The sequence below is a fragment of the Anolis carolinensis genome, chromosome 4, assembly GCF_035594765.1.
Source record: "Anolis carolinensis isolate JA03-04 chromosome 4, rAnoCar3.1.pri, whole genome shotgun sequence".
Classification (NCBI taxonomy): domain Eukaryota; kingdom Metazoa; phylum Chordata; class Lepidosauria; order Squamata; family Dactyloidae; genus Anolis; species Anolis carolinensis.
Genome location: NC_085844.1, coordinates 49,142,709 through 49,165,329, shown reverse-complemented (window position 1 = coordinate 49,165,329; position 22,621 = coordinate 49,142,709). Strand labels below are relative to the sequence as shown.

The 22,621-nt window shown below is 36.9% G+C and overlaps 1 protein-coding gene across 4 annotated transcripts in view; it reads left to right on the top strand.

Moving 5' to 3' along the window:
• The window catches only part of sntg1 (syntrophin gamma 1), a 290,079-nt gene that overhangs the window by 138,207 nt on the left and 129,251 nt on the right, over nt 1-22,621 (top strand). For 3 of the 4 annotated variants that reach the window (XM_008114859.3, XM_008114861.3, XM_062980381.1), the window contains exons 3-5: nt 9,791-9,872; nt 17,866-17,918; nt 21,837-21,971. In XM_008114859.3, the coding sequence (XP_008113066.1) occupies nt 17,892-17,918; nt 21,837-21,971 (162 nt within the window). In that variant the 5' untranslated portion in view covers nt 9,791-9,872; nt 17,866-17,891. The remainder of the gene's footprint in view (nt 1-9,790; nt 9,873-17,865; nt 17,919-21,836; nt 21,972-22,621) is intronic. The other variant, XM_062980382.1, reaches the window with a different exon arrangement.

Here is a 22,621-nt window from a genome sequence, read left to right as displayed (position 1 = left end):
TTTGATTTACATTATAAATATTTAGATGAGGCAATTTTTCACACTGAAATGTTAGTATATACAGTCATCCCTCCACATTTGTGGCTTTGTTTTTTGCAGATTTGATTATTCTATAATTTAATTATCTAGATCCTCCAGAGTGACTTTCTTGTCAACGTTCTCTAGTCTTATTGGGGAATCAGCGGATTTCTATAGAGAGCATCTCTTTAGGATCCTCTGAATCCTCCAATGCAATTTTGTGTTCAGCTTCCAGTAAAGTTCACCATATAAACTCATGCTTGAAGAACTCAAAATTCCTAGAGACATAATCTCTCAGGTAAAAAAATAGTATTTTTTTATTTGTGGCTTTTCACTTTCACAAAGATCTTGTGCTTTTAAACCCAGTGAATGTGGACAGCATACAATACAGTGTACACTATATGTTAAATGTTGCCAGTAGTCTATGATTTTATTTCTGTAATATACATTATGAAAGCATATAGATGAGTCCTTAGTATGTACCAGAATTTCTTCATCTCTTAGTGTAACTTTATATCTGATTTGATTCAGTTTTCTGGAATTTCTAGAAGTTTTTTTGACACATTACTTCTGTTAACTTTGCAACAACTCTGTAAAATAGGATGATATTCTCCTCTGTAGAGACGGATGGGACAGGGCCAAAGCTTAGATCTTGTAGTTGCCTCAGGCACTTCAACGTGTTTATGAGATAGTTGAAATCTGAGAGTCTCAATGGATGCTCTTAACCATGTTCATTTTCTTTCTGTAATATTATTTGATAAGATTCCTTTGGAAGTATTATTGATTATTGCCAAAACTAATAAACGAAGAAGAGTGTTAGTGAGATTTGCACTGACAAAGAAAATTGTACCTCCATTATTGGCATACTATGAATTTCTTCATAAACACTTTTTCCCTTACTGTCATCTAATGAAATGCTTGGTCAATGTTTTAACTTCATAACATAAAGAGATCTAATGCTCAATTAAGCCAAAGTTTGGCTTGAGTTGCAAGTCTTGGATCTCCACTTGATAATCTCATTAGTAAATTAAACTTTCCAGTTCCAAATCCCAAGAACTATGCAGTTTTCAATTGGTAGCCATCCAAATTTCCTAGTATCATTTATTTCAATAATCAACCAAATGAATACTTCATTTGGACCAGTGAAAGGACTGCATTTAGTATGTCAATAAGGAGGAAGTACATGCCGATTGGCTCCATTTAATGTGCTACTTTCTACTTAATGAGTCCCAAGAATAATGGGTGATAATATCAACATAACAACAACAACAACAACAACAACAATAACAACTTTATTTTTGTATGCCGCCTCCATCTCCCCAACGGGGACTCGGAGCGGCTCACATGGGGACAAGCCCAATACAAATCAAATAACATCATAAAATCAAACAGTTAAAAAAAAAGCAAGCACCACATTTAAAAACAAATTAAACAGTTCATAGTTTAAAAAACATAATTAAGAGCAGAAAATATAAACAATCATCCACAGTATTAAAAGGTCCAATATGGACATAAATGGGCAAACAATCAAACTGATAAAAAGAGTGTCTATATCAAAATAGAACATACATCAAATAGATAAAGCAGGTAGGGAAGATAAATATGGGATGGAAATCAAACTATAACATGATAGGGCAAATTTCGATGTGGGTAAGGGCCAGGATATAACGGATTTGTCATTCACATAGGTGAATGTTTCCTTCATATTAAGCCAGATCAATTTTAAGCAAGGTGTTGCCATCCCTTAACAACTCATGCTGTGAAATAGCCAATATCCTGGAGTTCAAGACATTCAGCTGTGGGAGCAGGTGCACTGGGGGTTCAATTAGCCACTTTGGAGGAAGTGCCGGGGAAGGAAGCCAATAGTAAGGAGCTGCTTGGCAGCTGAACTCACACAAGCTAGTGCAAACTAGCCTGGAGAGCCAGCTGAATGCTAGCATTAGAAAAATGTGAGACATTGTTTACCAGGTTGGTCCTGAGCAAAGCTGTATTGAACTGGGTAAAATTCAAAATGGATAAGAATTAAGTAGTTCTTACCAAAGCTAATCTGAACTGGACCATTGCTCTCTATAGCTTAGTAATGCATTGTTTACACAGCTATTTTCCAGCAAGAATCTAACAGGAACTGAAGCTGGGGTCTTCTGCATGTATGACATATCCATTACTGCTAGGCTGCATTTATGTCCTACTCCTTGCTATTCAACAGTTAATTAGTAGTTTTAGCTAACATACTTATGCCATCAATTGTTGTATGAGATGGAGTCATTTAAAATAGCATTATGTTAAAACAGTGATTTGGACCAAAACTTTCACAAAAGAAAGACATTTCTGCATTCAAAGTCTCTCAGATCTTGGGTGCTGCTCTCTGATTTTTGCTTATTTCTCATCTTTATCCTACAGTGCTGTAGTGAGCCCTTTGGCACCCCAAACTCATCAAAAATCTCAAGATGTGGCAGGAGTTATACCTGTAGTTATCTCTCCCCCCATAATATCTATATGATGTCCTGCCTTTCCCAGTATTTTTCTTATACAATTTCAGTCTTAGTAACAGTTTTCTAAGTACTGTACATTGCACTGTCCCATCTTGGAAGGTTCAAGAACAGTCTGAATCTAGTATCTTAGTTCTTGCCACGTTAACTTTGAGTGACACCCCCCCCCCCCCCGATTGCATTAGAATGGGGGGGGGGGTGACTTTTTGCAATAGAAAGTCTATATTTACTTTTGTTCTGTCTTTGCATATGTGGTTATCAGATTGAACATTTCTTCTGGTGGTTAAGATATGGTTTCCTTCCATCTCTCAGCCATCACTTCCATGAACTCAAACCCTGTCTCATATATTTAATATTTGAAACTTTTGTTAAAATCATAGTGCCAATTTTCTGTGAATTACTATGGAAACTAGAACTCTGGAAAAATGCCAGGTTTAGTGTGGGAATGCAAAAGAGCCTTTTTGATGGCTTTTCTCAGGCTGTGTCATTCTCTGACATGGAAGGCTCAGTAGTCCTTTCTTCTTTCTGCAAGGAGTACAAAGTCATTTTTATTTAAAGAGGCCCTTTGCTGGTTGTGACAGAAAGGTCTTTTAGAAGGGTATGTGGCAAACTGTTTTAGATCAGTATTTTGAAGTACATCTTGAACATACCTTATCTGGAATTACAAAATCCAAAATAGTCCATGTCGGTGGCTAAGACAATAGTGGCTTTTTTCCTAATTGTTCAGTGTACACAAACATTGTTTCATGCACAACATTATTAAAAATACTGTGTATAAACTTAACTTCAGGCTAAGTGTATAAAATATATGCACACATAAAATGTATATGAAACATAAATGAATTTCAGTTTAGATTTTGGCTCTCTCTCTCATAGATAACTCATTATGGAAGTTTTTATAAAATAAATAAACAAATAAAACTTTATCATATATTTAGCTATAGTTTGTTTTAATATATGTTGAAAGCTTTGTTGGGTCTTTTGTCAGGAGAAATGGTAGATATAGGCTTAAGTCATTAAGTAATACAGAAATAAAATAATTATAAAAACTAATAAATACAGATATGAAGTTATACTATATAGCAGTAGTTCTCAACCTGTGGGTCCCCAGGTGTTTTGGCCTACAACTCCCAGAAATCCCAGCCAGTTTACCAGCTGTTAGGATTTCTGGGAGTTGAAGGCCAAAACATCTGGGGACCCACAGGTTGAGAACCACTGCCACAGTATATAGCAATGCAAAACGACAACTGAAAATTGAAGATCTGAAAGATAAATTGCTAATTAATTGCAGGAAATACATTAAAGTATCAAATGAACCACTAGGTCATCAAGTTCTTCTTTTAGAAAATAACTGTTTTTAGGAAATGTTTTATCCACTTGGGGTACCTAAATGTTAAGAATATCAGTTTGACCCTGTTTTGAATGTGTCAGTAAAACCCCTTGAATAGTCTGAAGGTAAAATAGCTCTCTGATTTGAAAACTAAGTTCTGCAGTATACCTGTTAACTTAAATCCAACATTACAGAAATTGATATCTATTAACATGGCAAGGTTTTATTTCCAGATTCTTTCCCATTCGAACTCTTATGCTGTCTGGAAACCTACTCCAAAGGGCACATAACCCCTGGTATATATTTGCTCTTCCTTCTGCTAACAGAGGCAGTTGCAGAAGTAGAACAGTCCTGTTGGTTCTGATCTATAATCATAGGTCTATAATAAGTACGGATAAGTCTGTATTCAACCCCCTGTGGGCTTCCATTTTGCAGCCGAAATTGCATATGTTGAAATATTTCTTGTCCGTTAGCTCTCAATTCCATAGTAGCCCAGCAGTCTATCTTTACAAAGTGAATTGAGATTTCTGTGCCTTTTATCTGCCCATTCTTCAAAGCCAAAGCTGTCTTACTATGTGTCTCTTGAGACTGAATACATTGTGGGAACTTTATTTCTCTTCATCCTATAGAATTTCAATTCACCTTTCTAATACATCCTCTGTCTAGTGGCATGGAACTTTTTAATATAAAGTAACTGAATTAAAATTATTAAAATGCTGCTGAATTAAATAAGTGGTTGATCCACACATAAAGCATACCACGTTACATTTTTTATTTATTTACTTTAGTTTTATCCCTTCTTTCTCCCTAAATAGAGACTTAAATGTTGAGTTATTACTATTCTAATTATTTTATTGTGTGCTATGCAGAAAAGCTGTTCTCTCTGATTCATGTGATGACAATGGAATTACTACATAATGCCAGATCTTACTGCAGATAAGTGGAGCATATAGTGTCATACACAAAGAGGAATAAATTCTTTTATTTACTTCAAAGCTTTATAGTTGACAGGGGAACTGCTTGGCACTGCAGTCTCCTACCTATTATACTGCAAGTCTCAGTGCCCAGGGAGGCTGCCACCCAACCCTCTGGCTTTCTTTCATGTAGTATGGATGAGACTTGCAGGATTTGAAATTCTGCCTGCCAGAAAATTAAATTCAAAGCATTTGCTCCAATAAATAAATAAAACATCAAGTAAACATTTGGTTGTGAGAGACCTCAGCAACCTCATGCTGAATGAAAAGGAAGTTAGCACAATTATCTTAGTCTATAATGCTTTCTTTCCAGCATGCTTTTTTGTCATACACAACAAATGATTTTATTGTATTTTGTTAACTTTACTGCACTAGTTTCTCTCCGCCCCCTAAATTATGCAAACTGTTTAAATAGTACTCTTCTGAATTGTTAACATGAATTTTTGGATAGAAAACCCTACTGATAGCATGAAGGTTTGGATGGGGTTGGAAGCCTGATTATTGTTATGTATATTAATATATTTCTCCAGTGAAGTTATTTCAGTCATTGACTTTGAAAAAGCCAGCACAAAATATAACTTTAGCAAGTGTTTGCATATATCCAATTCCTCCCTCAGTTTCATTCCTCCCTGTCTTTACTAGATCTCTAGTCTGACTTGTCCACATTTTTTATATCCCCAATTAATGATTTCTTGCCTTTTTCACATCTTGGTGGATGTGGCAATGTGTTCTGGGGCAGGATTCATTTCTACAATTGCTATGAAGGTTCCCTTTAAGACACTTGAAATAAAGCTTTGCTCAGGGGCTATTGAAACCTGCCATGTAATTCAGATACCACAGAATGGTTGGGTTCATGTGGATTCCACATAGTCACATCAGGAATCATAGAATAATAGCATTGGAAGAAACCTCACGGGCCATCCAATCCAACCTCTGCCAAGAAGCAGGAAATCGCATTCAAAGCACCCTCGACAGATGACCATCCAGCCTCTGCGTAAAAGCCTCCAAAGAAGAAGACTCCACCACAGTTCGGGGCAGAGAGTTCCACTGCCCCGAACAGCTCTCACAGTTAGGAAGTTCTTCCTGGTGTTCAGGTGAAAACTCCTTTCCTGTAGTTTAAAGTCATTGTTCCGCATCCTAGCATCCAGGGCAGCAGAAAACAAGCTCTTTAAGCCGCTCTTCATAGAGTGTTCTCCAGACCCTTGATCATTTTAGTTGCCCTTCTGTGGACACATTCCAGCTTGTCAACATCTTAAAGAATTGGACACAATATTCCAGGATTTTCCCCAGAATGGATAATAATAATAATAATAATAATAATAATAATAATAATTATTATTATTATTATTATTATTATTATTATTATTATTATTATTATTGGGTTGTTGTATGTCTTTCGGGCTGTGTGGCCATGTTCCAGAAGCATTCTCTCCTGACGTTTCGCCCACATCTATGGCAGGCATCCTCAGAGGTTGTGAGGTATGGAGAAAACTAAGCAAAGAGGTTAATATATATCTGTGGAAAGTCTAGGGTGAGAGAGGTCAGTATGAATGTTGTGTAGTTAATCACTTAAATCAGCATTGAAAAGCTTATCTGCTGTCTTCTTCCTGCCTCTGGGGCATCCTTTGTTTAGAGTCGTTAACTGCCCTTGGTTGATTCATGTCTGGAAATCCTCTGTTTTCAGAGTATTGCTTTTTATTTACTGTTCTGATTTTTGAGTTTTGTAATACTGGTAGCCAGATTTTGTTCATTTTCATGGTTTCTTCCTTTCTGTTGAAGTTGTCCACATGCTTGTGGATTTCAATGGCTTCTCTATGTAGTCTGACATGATAGTTGTTGGAATGGTCCAGCATTTTTGTGTTCTCAAATAGTATTCTGTGTCCAGGCTGGTTCATCAAATGCTCTGCTATGGCTGATTTCTCTGGTTGAATTAGTCTGCAGTGCCTTTCATGTTTTTTGACTCTTGTTTGGGCGCTGCGTTTGGTGGTCCCTATGTAGACTTGTCCACAGCTGCATGGTATCCGGTAGACTCCTGCAGAAGAGAGAGGATCCCTCTTGTCCTTCGCTAATTCAACCAGACTAATTCAACCAGACTAATTCAACCAGAGAAATCAGCCATAGCAGAGCATTTGATGAACCAGCCTGGACACAGAATACTATTTGAGAACACAAAAATGCTGGACCATTCCAACAACTATCATGTCAGACTACACAGAGAAGCCATTGAAATCCACAAGCATGTGGACAACTTCAACAGAAAGGAAGAAACCATGAAAATGAACAAAATCTGGCTACCAGTATTACAAAACTCAAAAATCAGAACAGTAAATAAAAAGCAATACTCTGAAAACAGAGGATTTCCAGACATGAATCAACCAAGGGCAGTTAACGACTCTAAACAAAGGATGCCCCAGAGGCAGGAAGAAGACAGCAGATAAGCTTTTCAATGCTAATTTAAGTGATTAACTACACAACATTCATACTGACCTCTCTCACCCTAGACTTTCCACAGATATATATTAACCTCTTTGCTTAGTTTTCTCCATACCTCACAACCTCTGAGGATGCCTGCCATAGATGTGGGCGAAACGTCAGGAGAGAATGCTTCTGGAACATGGCCACACAGCCCGAAAGACATACAACAACCCTGTGATCCCGGCCATGAAAGCCTTCGACAACACATTATTATTATTATTATTATTATTATTATTATTATTATCATTATTTTGTACCCCGCCTCCATCTCCTCGAAGGAATTCGTGACAGCTTACATATGGCACTAAGTACCTAAAACAATGCATAAAACAAACACACAATACAATACAAAATAAAACCACTAGTATATAAAACAACAATTTGAACTCAGAACAGGGTTGGGGTTGGAATTGTGTGTTGGATAATAGGTGAGTTTTTAATTCCAAGATCTGCTGCTTAATGCCAGACGAAACTTATATAGATCAGATTAATATAGTTCTTGGACCTTATCACATTGGATTATACTCCATTTCTGAGTCTCTTGGCATGCAAATCCCTATGGGTCCTATCATATCACATTTGTCCTCTTTCATCAGTAACCCTTTGGAATCTGTCTGCAAAAGGTCTCAGAAATGGAAAAAAAATGCACAAGGGGTTCTAATTGTGTGTTTTTTTTAATTTAAAACTTTTCTAAGGCACTGCTTTTCTCTGTGATTGTAAAAACAATATGCATTCCATTAGCTATTGCGCCAAAGGCTAGTGATCAGGGAAACCTATTACCATGCAGATGCAAAATCTTCTAAAATGTCATGGGAACAGTAGTTTGAGACTTCCAGGCCATGTCACTACACAATATTGGGAGGGGGGATGTAGAGGGGCATTCAAATGCATTGGGAGGAGCCAGCATTTCATGGTATCATGAGTCTGTTGCACCTTAGCGCTGGTTCACCTTGCTCTTAACACACACTCCACCACAGCAGACTTGGTTTAAACAGTTTATTGATAAAAGATAGCAAAGTCTGAATAAAAATCAGTAAAGAAAGCAATAATCCAAATGCAAAGACAGTAAGTAAAAAGCAACAATCCAAATGCAAAGGCAGTCAGTAGAGGGTAATAATCCAAATGCAAAGGTAGTCTGTAGAATATAGTTCAAAGTCTCCAATATAGCAAATCAATCCTGAAAACAAGGCAGCATGAACTTCAAAACACAATCCAAAATCCAAGATCCAAGCATGAACAAAAGCAAGAATACTTTTCCATGAGCATAGACAAGACAGGAACTCTGCTTCCAAAACCAACGTTGCTTCGTCTGAAATCTTTCCCTGTTTCTCCCTTATTTAGCCATGCTTACAGGTCAAAAAATCATTCCTTTGTCCTTGGGTTCCCACACATTTACCAGCTATCCTAAGAGAACCTCTGGGACGATGAACTTTTAACCTTAACCTTGTATCCCTATCTAAGGAAGACTCCTCTGACTCCCTGCCAGAGACACCTTGGACTTGTTGATGTTCTGAACTCTGTTGATGTTCTGAATTCTGTGAAAGGTCACTCTTATCACTGGCTTCTGCTTCACTGCTAGTCTGTTTATCACAGGCTTCTGCTTCAATGATAGTCTGTGGCCTCTCTAACAATTCAGAGCCTTCAACATGTCCCTCATCAACATTTCCATGGTCAGCCTGCATAAACCCAAATCCCCCTTCATCATCAGACTGAACCACAACAGAGTCTAAGTACTATAAAGTAGAATCTGGATATACGCATCCCATGTACATACAGTATGCATCCAGTCCTTACAGTATACATCCTGTGCACGTTGATACAGTGTTTATCAGTGTTAATGTGATGATGTCCCTTGTCTGTTCTTTCCTTTTATATGATCTGTGCTATTTCTTCCCTACATACTTACCAGTACTCAATCTAGGTCAGCAATAACAACAACAACAACAACAACAACAAGTAATTACGATAATTCTAATTATAGTGGGGAAAATAACCAGAAAACCTTTTTTAAAAAAAACAGTATCTCACAAAATAAAATCTAAAATATATGCTTCAATGGAATCATATCTTACTTATTTTTTCAAATGTGAGATGATTCAAATCCTACTTGCAATTTCTCCTCTCATTAATAATAATAATAATAATAATAATAATAATAATAATAATAATAATAATAATTCTTACCATTCTTTCTTCATGGCTCGAGGTGCGTTACAGAATAATTAAAACACATATACATTGTAAAAATACCACAAATACACATCTTAAGATGTATTTCATAAAAGATACATTTTAAAATATATTTTTATAAAAGATATATTAAAATACAGAAAATAGAGATTAAATACACAAATTTAAAACTCATGCATAAAGACTGGTTGGGTTTTTCACCATGCATACAATTAAAATAAAATATTGGTCTGGAATGCAACTATTTTTTTCTCGTATATATTTAACATATGCCTCTTGTTGTTACTGTTTTTATTTTCCATTTCCTTGTAAAGGATCAAGAAGAATCATGATTGAAAGAATCTGTGGATGGCTACCAGTTTTCCTCTTGGCGCTGCTTTATCAAGTCTTCAAGTGGTAGGTTACAGTTTATCATGACAATACTACGTCTTCCTGAGAATAGCTTGAGGTTGAAGTTTAACCTTTGGATCTGATAGAGAGTGATGCTAGCTTGAGTTCATTGTTGGCAGGCATATATCATTTCTCTGGTTTGCAGACTGGGGAAATACTTGATGAATAATTAAACTGACTTTTGTCCTTGGTTTGTTTTTGTGCCGTATTCATTTAAGATAACTGATGAGACAACTTCATCTATTATTTTAGAGCTTTTGATTCATTCAGGTCTTAGCCAAACTAAATTCAATGAGGAAGTAAAATGAAGCCACTGGTGATAGAATATATAGCTTTGTTGATTACAAGTAGATAGTAAATAAAAGCAAAACAAAACAAAACCAGAAATACAAGCAAATAATTTTATTGTGTGTGCTCATTTAGAAATGTTACTCAAAAAACCAACCCAAAAACATGGATTAAATAATCCATGGTCAATGTAAGTTACTTAACTCTTGTCGGAAAAGGAACCACCTCTTTCTCCTGAAAAATGAGAGCTAAGTCTGTCCTGGGAGAATCTAAAAGAAGCACAAACACCCTTTAGTCTCTCATTCGTAGCACCGCATCTGGCCTTTTTGAACAAGTAGGAAAGTGGTTGGAAGCCAGTAATGGATAACACTTTTCTTTATTTACAGATTGACTCCTGACTTGCCCATGGGTCCCATCAAAATGCATAATTTTGTCCCCCAAACCTGCCATTGAAATATGCAGAAGGTTGACATACAGGAGTATATGGAAGTAGTTTGCATCTCATAATTTAGAAGGAAATTGTGCAAGTTTGTATTTGGTGACCTGTCACATATGTTAATCTCCTGGGCTCAGGAGATCTCCAGATAAGATGCTGGTCCTTTTCTCTATGGGACTGAGAGACAGAAGTAGCTCAACAGGTAGACATTGTATATTACAGCAAGGCCTCCTTTGTAGGATATATTTGCTGACAGTTTTGAGGGAGAAACAGCAGGGATGGACCTACAATCAATGGGACTAGTATAAAGTAAGATTCTTCTTATTGGATAAAAGCATTCTTGGATAAAAGGACTAGCTCAGCTTACTCAGTGCAAAATGTTTAGGCTATTCCATTTATTCCTTGCATAGCTTGTTTCAGGGGGGCTATAAGAGGTTACAGGGAACTCAGGAAGAAAAAAAGACACCTTCTAAACTAAAGTTGTCAGAGTGAAAACCACACCTGCATATTTGTGGAGATTTAGCAGGTGTTATTTTTTATTTTGCTGTCTGACATGTAAGAGCTACAGAAATTCCACTTTCTCTATAACCATTAAAAGTGCAAGAGCTGTCTCCAAGTTTCAGGCTGGACACCCTATGCTAAACAAATGTATATAGGCCACTAGGCATCTTAGAATATATGTGGATTTGCATTGTAACTGTAGTAAAAATGAATTAGAAGCCCAACCACTGCACTCCTCTCAAATATTCTATAAGTACAATGAACCGAGATAATGACAAACTAAAAAATAATTGTTATAAAACTGTTGACATAACTTTGAGAAGAGCCTGCTTAATTTGTCCATATATAGCGCAAACATCTATTTGCTTTAATTCTGTGTTCATAGAACATAATGGGAAAAATAGCTTCATGTTGTATATTTTGATGAGCTCCCGTGGTGCAGCAGGTTAAACCTCTGAGATGCTGAACTTGTTGACCAAAAGGTCGGTGCTTCGAATCCGGGGAGCAGAGTGAGCTCTCGTTGTTAGCCCCAGCTTCTGCCAACCTAGCAGTTCGAAAACATGCAAATGTGAGTAGATCAGTAGGTACTGCCCCAGCGGGAAGGTAATGGTACTCCATGCAGTCATGCCGGCCACATGACCTTGGAGGTGTCTAAGGACAATGCCAGCTCTTCAGCTTAGAAATGGAGATGAGCAGCAACCCCCAGAGTCAGGCACGACTAGACTTTATGTCAGGGGAAAACCTTTACCCTTACCTGTATATTTGGAACACAAATAAACAAATAATCTGTTGCAACATTGTAGGATACCTTACCTATAACTGACAAAGATGCAGTGATAAATCTGTTACATTTGCACAGTCATCTTAATCATCATTATAATTTATTATTTATAAAAGATCTTAAAATATCCTGGATACTCTACAGAAATAAAATTAAAATAGAGAGCCAGAAAATAGTACTTCTTAGTAATGCCTTAAAGCAGAATCTAGAAAGGGCCAACCAAATCTCTTAAGCAGAAGCGTTTTATGATTTATGATCTTCAGCTTAAGCTTTTCTCATCTCAGCATTCTTTCACTCCTTTGCTTCTTTTTGTTTGTGCCCAATTATGAATGGGTGGGTTGTTCTTTTTGCAGGGTTAGTATATGGACATGTCTGACATTTAGTAGCAAGGGTTTGGTGTAGATGTTTATCTGATAAAAGGAATGGTGACCATGAAGAAATACTGATCTTCCAGATATAATTTGTTCTGTAGGTGTATTGATACTTATTCAAACTACAAAAAAGGCTATTGATTTTTCTGTGGGGGATGACAGACATCTTTTATCCTTAGGATGATTTGTCATGTTGTACTCACCTATAAAATGTAAATATAACATCATTGATGTGTACTTTTTCTGTGTGGTCTTAACACTTCCTCATACTGCCACTGTCAGTAACATTGATGCCAATCACTTCCCCGGGATATCCAAATGTCAGCAAGTGTTAAAAATAGTTTTGTAGCTTCACACACACATACCCTCCTGGGAAATTGTTCTAGTTCAGATTAATGTCTCAATCATTCCAGTTCTGATGAGCCTCTCAGATCCTGGAGGCTGACAGTTTTATAGCAATATTTTGTATACACCCTGTGGCCTCGTATTTGACCTCTTCTTCTAGCCAACCTTTGTCATATGTGACTTAAATTGAATTTTATTTGTTTCTGACATTAACATGTAGGGTTATAATTTGATGGACATTGCTGCTGCTTGTTCTAACGTTTTGTGTCACACACCTTTCGATAACAAGTGTGTCTTTTCACATTTCCCCTTCCTTCATTTGACAAGAGATGCTTTTGAACAACAAAAATGTGTATTTCATCCTAAAGCTTCACCTCTGTTGCTTGTTCATGTGTCTAAACCAGTGTTTCTCAAAATGTGCTACTTCAGGTGATTTGGACCTCAGCTCCCAGAAATCCCATTCAGTTTACCAGATGTTAGGAACTGTGGAAGCTAAAGTCCAAAACATCTGGAAGACACAGTTTGAGAAGCTATGATCTTAACTATCAATAGAAATTAAGGCCAGCAACCTGAATAGTTTTGCAATAATTGTCTTCTGTCAGTAATAACAAAGCAGTGATAGAGGTAGAGAATGTCATCATGTTTTATATTTCAGCAAGATGTGTTCTACTTTTAGAAATGAATCACATTTTGGAATAACTAGCATAGTGAATCCATCAAATATAAATTAAATTGGCAGTTGATAACAATATAATATTTTGTTCTAAAAGTTGTAATTTACTTCCTTCATGTAAATATCCCTTGGAAATATACTTTTAGGACATCATCACATTGATGAGGGACAGCAGGGGGATTCGCCACATTGTGTTGTGAATCTGTGGGGCAGTGGGGGGAAACCGTTGTTTCCCCCTGTTCTTCTTTATGGAACATGGGAAGCCTCCCGTGTTCCCAGGGAAGCATCCTAGCATGCTGTCAGGATGTTTCCCCTACAGAGTGCTGCTGAAAGTTCCTTACGTCATGTGATGGCATTTGGCAGACTAAGGACGAGGTGTCCTCGCAGTGTGCTAAGATGCTCATTTTCCTCCATGAGATGAGGTTGTTAGACTGCCCTTGCAGTAAGACCACTGAGCCAAATGAGACATATTTCTAAACAGAAATGTGTTGGAGTGTACAATTAAATGCACAATAATTTAGATACGCTAAAATTAATAATGTGCCTTCATCTCTCCCCAAAAGCTAAATAGTATAAATTGTTATTGAGCTGCTGTGTCTTTAAAAATTATGAGACAGCCAATAGGTATAATTTCTAAGAAGAGTTTTGTAATTCTTTGAATATGATAAACATCCACACTAAATATCATTTTAAGCATGTTTGTGTCTAATTGAAAAATTTATTCCATTAAATTCAATGGAGCTGACTTTCACACAATTGGCTAAAGGACTTAAGCTTAAGTCTGCTTTTCAAAATATTTGTGCCTAACCAAATATTTTAGTTCAAATATTGCCTATTGGAAAAACATGAGATATTGATACAGCATAAAAAATTAATGGGCCATAATTGTTTAGGTTTGTTTACTAATTATGAGTCAAACAAATGCACTCAATACAAATTAATTGCTTGCAATCAGAGAAAAAATATGGAAAATCCTCACTCATGGATTAGCATGTTTAATTTTCTAGTTACTCAGTTGTCAATAAACAAATGTTATCCACAGAGAACCATATGTTGCGAAATCCAGAATTCATTAATGATAACACAATAAAGAAGAGGAAGATTATATAGGAAAATATATGTATTTAAAGACTTTTGTGCATTCTTTCTTGCACTATCAATAAATTGTCCTTTACGACAGAACTAACAGTAAGCAGAGATGCTGTATTTTTAATGCTGGGATAGAGCAAATGGTAGAAGACTGAAAATATTGGTTGAAAAAATATTAGAAAAACTAACTAGATTCTGTGTTCTGTAGTCTTCTCTTTTTAAACAGGAAGAATCCTTATTTAAGCTACCAGTAGTTTAATGGAAAAAAGTTTTTATTTTAAGTGTATGAGTTTGCCAGTTTGAATTTGTCATATTTCAGTACCTAAACCTGCAGTTATCCATCTGTCTACCTAATGGTCATGATGATCTTGTTTCATTATGTCATATGAAGTTGAGGAGCATCTGCTCCAGCCTGCCAAAACCCAACTGGTGGCGACCATCACCCAGAGAACTTTTTCATCGGCTGCCCCAAGACTGTTGGAAGAGCTCCAACAACTAAATGAATTTAACAACTAAAAGAATTTAACAACTATCTAAAGACCTACCAAGCCAGTTTTTAAGCATGAATTTTTAACTTGTGTCCTTTGTTTAATCTCTGTTTTGTGTATTTAATATGTATTTTATAGAAATAAGTTTTAATGTGTATCTTTTATAAAAATTACATTTTAATATGTGTATTTGTGGTATTTTTACAATATGTATGTGTTTTAACTATTCTGTAACCTGCCTCAAGCCACCAGGAAAGGCAGGTAAGAAATAAAATTATTATTATTATTATTATTATTATTATTATTATTATTATTATTATTATTATATGAAGTTCATCTCTTCCTTTTGGAACAGTTGGGCATTCTAATACAAACTCCTGTTCATATTATTGTAAAGATACAAACTTGGGAGGACTGGTCTTGCAGCTGTATCCATATCCAATGTCTTATGTGAATCTGTTTTTTTCGTAATTGGTTTCTCCCTATAATTTTTAAAATCAATAAACTGTCAATAAATAACATTTTAAATGAAAAATATATCATTTTTTCATTTAAATGACCAACCCTGAAATAATGATGTCAGACAAAAGAGATTGGGTGAAGTAAAAACCACTTTATTTGATGTATTAGCTATTTAAAATAAAAACCTGGAAAACATGCTAGACAGGAATAGCAATTTGGTTTGGTCTTACCTGGAGCAGGTGTCTGTCTGAGAAAAAACTTCCCCAGTCTCCCCATAGGCAAAAATACTTGCCCCTGAGAGCAATCCATTATTTTGGCATTCCTTACTCCAGGTGGATGCATTTTGGAAAGTGGATCTAAGACCCCCCCCCCCCCCCCCGGTACAAGCCAACCCTCATGCCTGGCCCAAGGATAAGCTCCTTCCCAGTTCCTAGAATCCAAAACCCAAAGATACTATCCTGGAACCCAATACTTTACTTGAACGGCACCAAACTGTACACTGATTTTTTTTTATTTTCTCCAATAAAACCTGCAAGTGGAATCTATTCAAAGACATCTCTGAGGCAATTCCCTATTCTCCCAGATACATAATGGGGTAGGCAACTCCCCACCGAAGAGGGGGGATTCCTGCACAGCTCCAGTAGGCAACTAGGTGAAACTCATACTGCACTGGGAATTGGGGGTGGTAGAGGAGTGGAAAGATGGCTAGAGGAGCACAGCCAGGGCTTTAAAACCTCGACTCCCACCCTCTCCATACTAAAAAGTTAAATCCTAATGTTTATCCATGGAGGCCATCAAAGAACTGCCTCACTCAGAGCACCCATTCCATAACATAATTTAACATTTCTTACAAAGTGGAAGGAGAAGAGGTAGAAGAGTGTAATAAATTAAAAACAAAGAAAAGTTGTTACCAGTGACTGAATGATGAATACAGCTCATATGGTTATTGTATGTCTTTCGGGCTGTGTGGCCATGTTCCAGAAGTATTCTCTCCTGACGTTTCGCCCACATCTATGGCAGGCATCCTCAGACAACACATACAACTCATATGCTGTATCTTATTCTTTCTTGTTCAGGAGTGTTTCTTCATCTTACCAGGTTGTTTTTCCCCTTCCCTTGTACTTACCCTAGCTTCCCAGTGCTATTTTGAATGTACTAAGTCTGTTTAAATGTCTGTAAAATGTTTAGCACAGCCTTTTTACTCTACGTCTTCAAACTTGAATATTTTCCACAGACATTTGTCTTTCCCTTTACTTGCCTTTAAACTGACATTTAGGAAATATAAATATTTTGATTCAGAACCAAGAAATTGTGGATTAGAGTGGCATCGTGTGTTGGGAGATACTTGAAAAAGAGTACATTTTCCATTGTATTGAATTCAACTGGTTACCATCATACAATGGAGGGTGCTTCCAGGCAGCACCAAAATGTGGATTTTAAAGGGAGGATAAACAAACCCGGGACCTCAGAACAGGTCCCCACACAGACCTGCCGGTGCCAGACTTTCTTCCGTTGCCATCCTCACAGCCATTCTGTGTCTTGGGATAAAATGGAGTCCAGATGGGGGACATCCAGCAACATTTTTTGAAATCATTCAATTATGCACTCATCCGCATATGCACGCATGCGACTATCCTAATACAAATATGGAGCGATTCCTATATGCGCATTATGGTGGGATTTTTAAAAAATGCCTCCAGATTTCCCTCTTTCCCCAATTGCTTATTCACAATATATTTAATATTATTAAGTCTAAAATAAACACTTTCAGAAACTCCTAATGGCTCTCCGTTTCTGCTCTCTTGAAAACATCTGGAAATCAGCTGAGTCAGGCTTTTTAAAACCAGCATGGGTGGGAAGCAGTCTCCACAGGAGTTAAAGAGGGAAATCCCTAACTTTCTGACTGCAGGGCCACACAGTCATGGGAGAATTCACTATTTTCACCCAGAACGAGGATAAAGGAGGACCTTTTTGAAATGGGTTTTCCCTCCATTGCTGCGATTGAGCATGCATTTAGCACAGTCATCTGTCTGTCCCCTTTTCAACCCATTCTCTCCCAAATTATAAGTACTGTGTGGAAGGACCCAGCGTTATCGCCCTCTTTCCTTTCAATGGGCCAACATGGTGTTTTAAGTTCTTTATAATTGCATCTTTTTCCAATAGGGATGGTCAACTTGTGGCCCTATATATATATTTTTTTCAGACTGTGACTCTCAGCTTCCATCATTACAAGCTATGCTGGCCACAATTTTTGTTTTAATGGAGTTTGTGATTTTAAAATATTGTTTATATCTAATTCTGTTTTAATGTTTGCATATTTGTATATTTTAAATTGTATGCTAATGCTTTTATGTCAAGTTGCTTTGAGTCTCCTCTGAAAGATATAAAGTGGGATATAAATCAGTATAAATAGATAATAAAAACTCCTGCTGGAAATTGCATCCATTGATTTCTGGGTAGCCCCCAGCTTGCCTATTTCAGTATGCAGATCTATATGTTTCATTTTAATATTTAATAGCCAGTCATTCTTGTTGCAATTAAAAAAAAACAATTTTCCTCCCTTAGACACCCATCTCTTGGTGCCATAGCACATGGATTTCAGAACTGCATGTGAAGAGGTAAGGACAATTTTTCAGCATAAAAAACCCACATGTCTTTGATTATTCTGTTGTTTATATCTTGACCATAAGTATAAGAAAGATGACTTGAGTTGTTTTAAAGAAGGCAAAAAAGAGCCATTTAATCTGGATGATTTGATTTATGAGGAATGTTTTCTAAGGCCACATATACCAAGTGTGCCATACAGCCAAATATCACACAAAGGTGGACTTTAGCACAGGTTCAGACATGCAATATTTTTTCTCTAGTTATGATTTACAAGTGAAAAACATACTGTGAAAATTTGTTTGTGTGCACATATGTACATGCTGCTCTCTGTTATGCTCTTCCATTGTGGGTGGCCGGACCATGAAAGTTTTCCAATCTGTGTTGTTTTTCTACCTGTTGATTGCTGGTTCTATGTACCTAAACAGTAAATTGTTAGCCAGGAGGTGGTAGATATATAAAAAAACAAAACAACTTAAATGGAGTTCATAATAAATAATACCCAGCCTAAAGTAGAGTACGGTCAGCCTTCCACACCTGCAGATTCATGGGAGTCTTTCACCCCTAACCCCAGCGAATGTGGAGGGCTGGCTGTAATGCCAATTTCAACTGGCATCACTGTGATAATGTGTTTCATGCTTGATTCAGCTTGTATAGGCTTATAACTTGGGATAACTCTATTCCCCCTATATAAGCCTGCTTGAGTTTTCATATTTTCAAGTGAGTGGTTTCTCTTCAGAGCTGGAGATAAGAGAGAAGTTTTCTCAGTGGCCGTTTGTAGGCTTTATTGGAACTCTTGACTAAAAGAGGCTAGGCTGACTCCCTCTTTGTTGTGTTTCTAATGGCAGAGAAAGATTTTTTCATTCAAGAAGTTTTTTGTAAAGCCAGATTGCTGTAGATAGGGGTTTTGATCTGGATTGGTTTCATTTTCCCCCTTGTTTTTTGAGTGCATTTGATTTGTTTTAAGTGTATTATGCATTTAAAAAATAAGGTGATGACATAATTCCCCTCCCTCTTGAATTACAGCAAACTTTTAAGAATAAAGATGCTCTGAATCTGCCCTTCTTTTTATTTTTCAGTTTTGCCATCCTATACGCAGGAGATCAAACAATCGGTTTTCCCTTCCATCCATTAATTTCACAACAAAAATCGCTCCTGTAAGATGGCAGTGAGCTCACAGGGTATATGTGTGTAAATGGCATTTTGCAAATTGAATAAAGCAGCTGCTGTGGAGTGCAGACAGAGAGCCAAGTTCTGGGTTGTGCTGCTCCAGACACCTCTCCGTTGGAACAGATTATTTACTGGAAATCTGGGCAACCTTAGCCCCCTTTTCATCTATGAGCTTTTCAGAAGCTGATGATGGTGGCAAATAACATATAAATCAAAATACTAAACAGGACAGATTTCAGACAAGCATGTGTTTGCTTGGCTTTATTGGCTATGAAAAAAGTTTGCCTTTTATTCAGCTCTAAAGGCTGCCCTATTTATGCATATCAATGCTGCTTTCAAGTGGGACAGGAAGGGATGTAATTTAACTGGGGATTTAATTTAAAGAGATATTGTGCAGCAGTAGCTGCTGGATAGCAAGGCAAAGGCTACCAGGACCTCATTACACTTTAAAGTGCTTTCCATGCAAATTAGATTTTTCTGCACATGTGCAATCAGTCACTCAGTGAATAGCTGGGTTTTTCCCTTCCTTCTCCCCCCATACTTGACTTTCTTGTTCGAACTGTGAATAGATTCTGCCCATGTGCATCACAGTACTGGCTTCTATTTTAATTTCATCGTGATGCTTAATTATGTCTACTGTATGGTTACATGCTGCTTAATTCTTCCTCCCAGCGCTCTTCATAAAGCTTCTCCAGAGATTTTATAGCGTAATCAGCCAAGTCAGAAGTGTGCAGTCAAGTAAAGCAAAATTGCTATATAAACTATTTAACATTCCTCAAAAATAATTTTACCTTAGGCTGCTCTCAAATTAATTGGAAACCATTGGGAGGCCCCTTGGTGTGGATCAATATGGATCATCCCTGAAACCCTATTCTTATTCCCACTGACCTTGTTGGGTTGAGGTTAGATAGTAGAATAATAAATAAGTTGTCCACAGCCCTTTTAGATTTTTTTCCCTCTTCCCTGCTCCATATCTCAGATTTCACCCTCTGGAGATGTCCTTATTTTATAAATCAGAAACCTGAAGCAATTTTGATGCAATGTTCTATGCTGTGAAGCATTATCTGCCTCACTTGCGTCATCAAAGAAATGACTTGCCAGAGGATAGCCATAACATTCCAGTATTGGTAGAGTGTCTGCCATTCAGGAGCTGGATATTCAAACAGAAAATTTCTGAGGCTAAGTGAGAGTCATGCTTGCCTTGAATGGCTGAAGAACTAGTCAATTGCAACTACAGGGAGAAGTTTCCTATTGCTTATATTCCTAACTTTTGTCTTGAGAAAATAACAGGTTCCTATTAATAACTCCATCTGTGTTTCTCCTTGTAACTCTTCTAATTTGGATCTTGGTAACATTATGCTTTTGGACTGCAACAAACAGAATCTCTCAACCAACATGGGATTCTGAATCCCAAAAGTACGACCTTTGGGGGGGGGGGGGGGGGAAGTGCGACCTTTGTTCTAGTTAGAGTATTAAAACTCCTCTTCCTTCTTCCTGGAGTTGCATTTCAAAACTATTAGCAGCAATAGTAGTAGTAGTTATTTTTTATTCATATTTTACCTTTCTCCTGATAATGGGACTCAATGCAGCTAATTAGCTATTTTAAACAAAATCAAATAAAACAGTATAAAAGCAGTTAATAACATGGGCTAGAATGTGAGGACTGATTGGCACATTCTATATATGGATGGCACAAATGCATTGACACATGGGATTGTGCTGTTCAGGAATAGCAATAAGTTTAAGGAAAAACTGAAGGAATGATGTTGGACAGTGTGGAGTAGGGAATGTCTAAGATGCAGCACCAAGGGCAAAAAAACCTTGTCTCTGTTGACAAGTATGAATGGGTAACTAAGTAGCAAAAGAGTATAGAAGGGAAATTGCCCATTTTGAAAACAAGCTAAGAATAGAAGGGCACAATATTTTTGACTTTATGAGATAATCAGAAATCTATAACCTACAACATGCCTTTCACATTGTCAGGATACATCCTCTGTCCTTGTTCGGAATGTTTCTTTCCAAACTGACCAGCTGGATTTAGTTAATTAATCCACTGACACAGGCTGTGATCTCAAATGCACTTGAAATGAATTTCTCTCTGCATGAGGAGCTATTGGATTATAATCATAAAGCAGGATGATTGGAATCCTTCATGGGGTTTCCATGCTCCGCTATGATCCGAGTTAAGCTCCTGGCTCATGAGCAATCCTAACACTTCTAATTAGATTAAACAGAAGTTATAAGCTTAATGCATGCTTCCCGGGTGACACACTGTATTAAGTAGCATCCAAGGTTGAACTGTGTGTATTGTTGCACTGATTACTGAAAGACATGATATTGTAGGGAGATACTTATTTTTGGAATTATGATTATGTTAAAAGCAGTCATAGATAGTTAGTAGCGGTTGCATATTACTTGCCGCCCTGAGTCCCCTCGGGTGAGAAGGGCGGGGTATAAATGTTGTAAATAAATAAATAAATTTGTATAAAGAGACCAGATTAATAAGTAGATTTTACTAAATGAACCATCTGTGATTCACTAATATGTAACTAGTAATCACTTTTGGCATGTAATTGTTTTCTTATTTCTGATTATAGTAAATATTTGAGTTGACAAGCTTCTAATCTGACTGGATTGTATTAGTATCTTTACTGAATATCCTAGTTTAAAGCTAGAAAATGTGCGAATGTATGCATTCTTATAACATTAACTTTTATAATGTAGCTTGGATTCTAAAAAAAACCCCTTTTCTCTTTTTGAAGACAAAGACAGGGATTTGTTTGCTGCAGGATGGTAACCAGGAGCCTTTCAAAGTGCGGCTGCACTTAGCCAAAGATATTTTGACAATTCAAGAACAAGACGTGATCTGTGTATCTGGAGAACCTTTTTATTCTGGTGTAAGTATCATTTTCTCCAGTGGCTTCATGACTGATAATATTATACATGCTAAACTTTCCAAATTAATATTTGCCTTTCATGGGGGATGTAGAAATATACAGCAGCTATAAAAATTGTTTGAGTTAGTGCTGGGCATATAAATCATGATCTGATACCTCCTCATGTCCTTACTGTAAGAAATTTTAAATTTTTACTTTGCTTTGTTTGAGAGGGCATTTCCATGACTTTTTTGTGCAAATGTGCAAAAGTAAGAACTGCAATAAGTATGCTTTTGTTTTGTTCACTATTAAAAATGTAGCTTGGAACTGATACTTCTGCACAAATTTCAGGAAACACTACCAATAAAATAAAATAATATAATATATGATGCCACATGGTGCCTCAGTCTTATATGAGAGGTAAGGGTTGCCACATCCTTGTCAGGCTGTCTCAATCAAAGATTTTCCTGACATCCCCAAGCAGTGTAGTCAGGCCTACATAGAAGCTGTGAAATACTGTAGAGCTATGTGGAACATCCTGGTGTTATTTCATTACAGTGGAAATAAAAATGTGGTAATCTGCAGTACATTATCAGGGGAACATTCACATAGTACATACATGGCAACTCTTCAAAGCTCAGTGCTTATGGATCAAGGATACTTGGAACTAT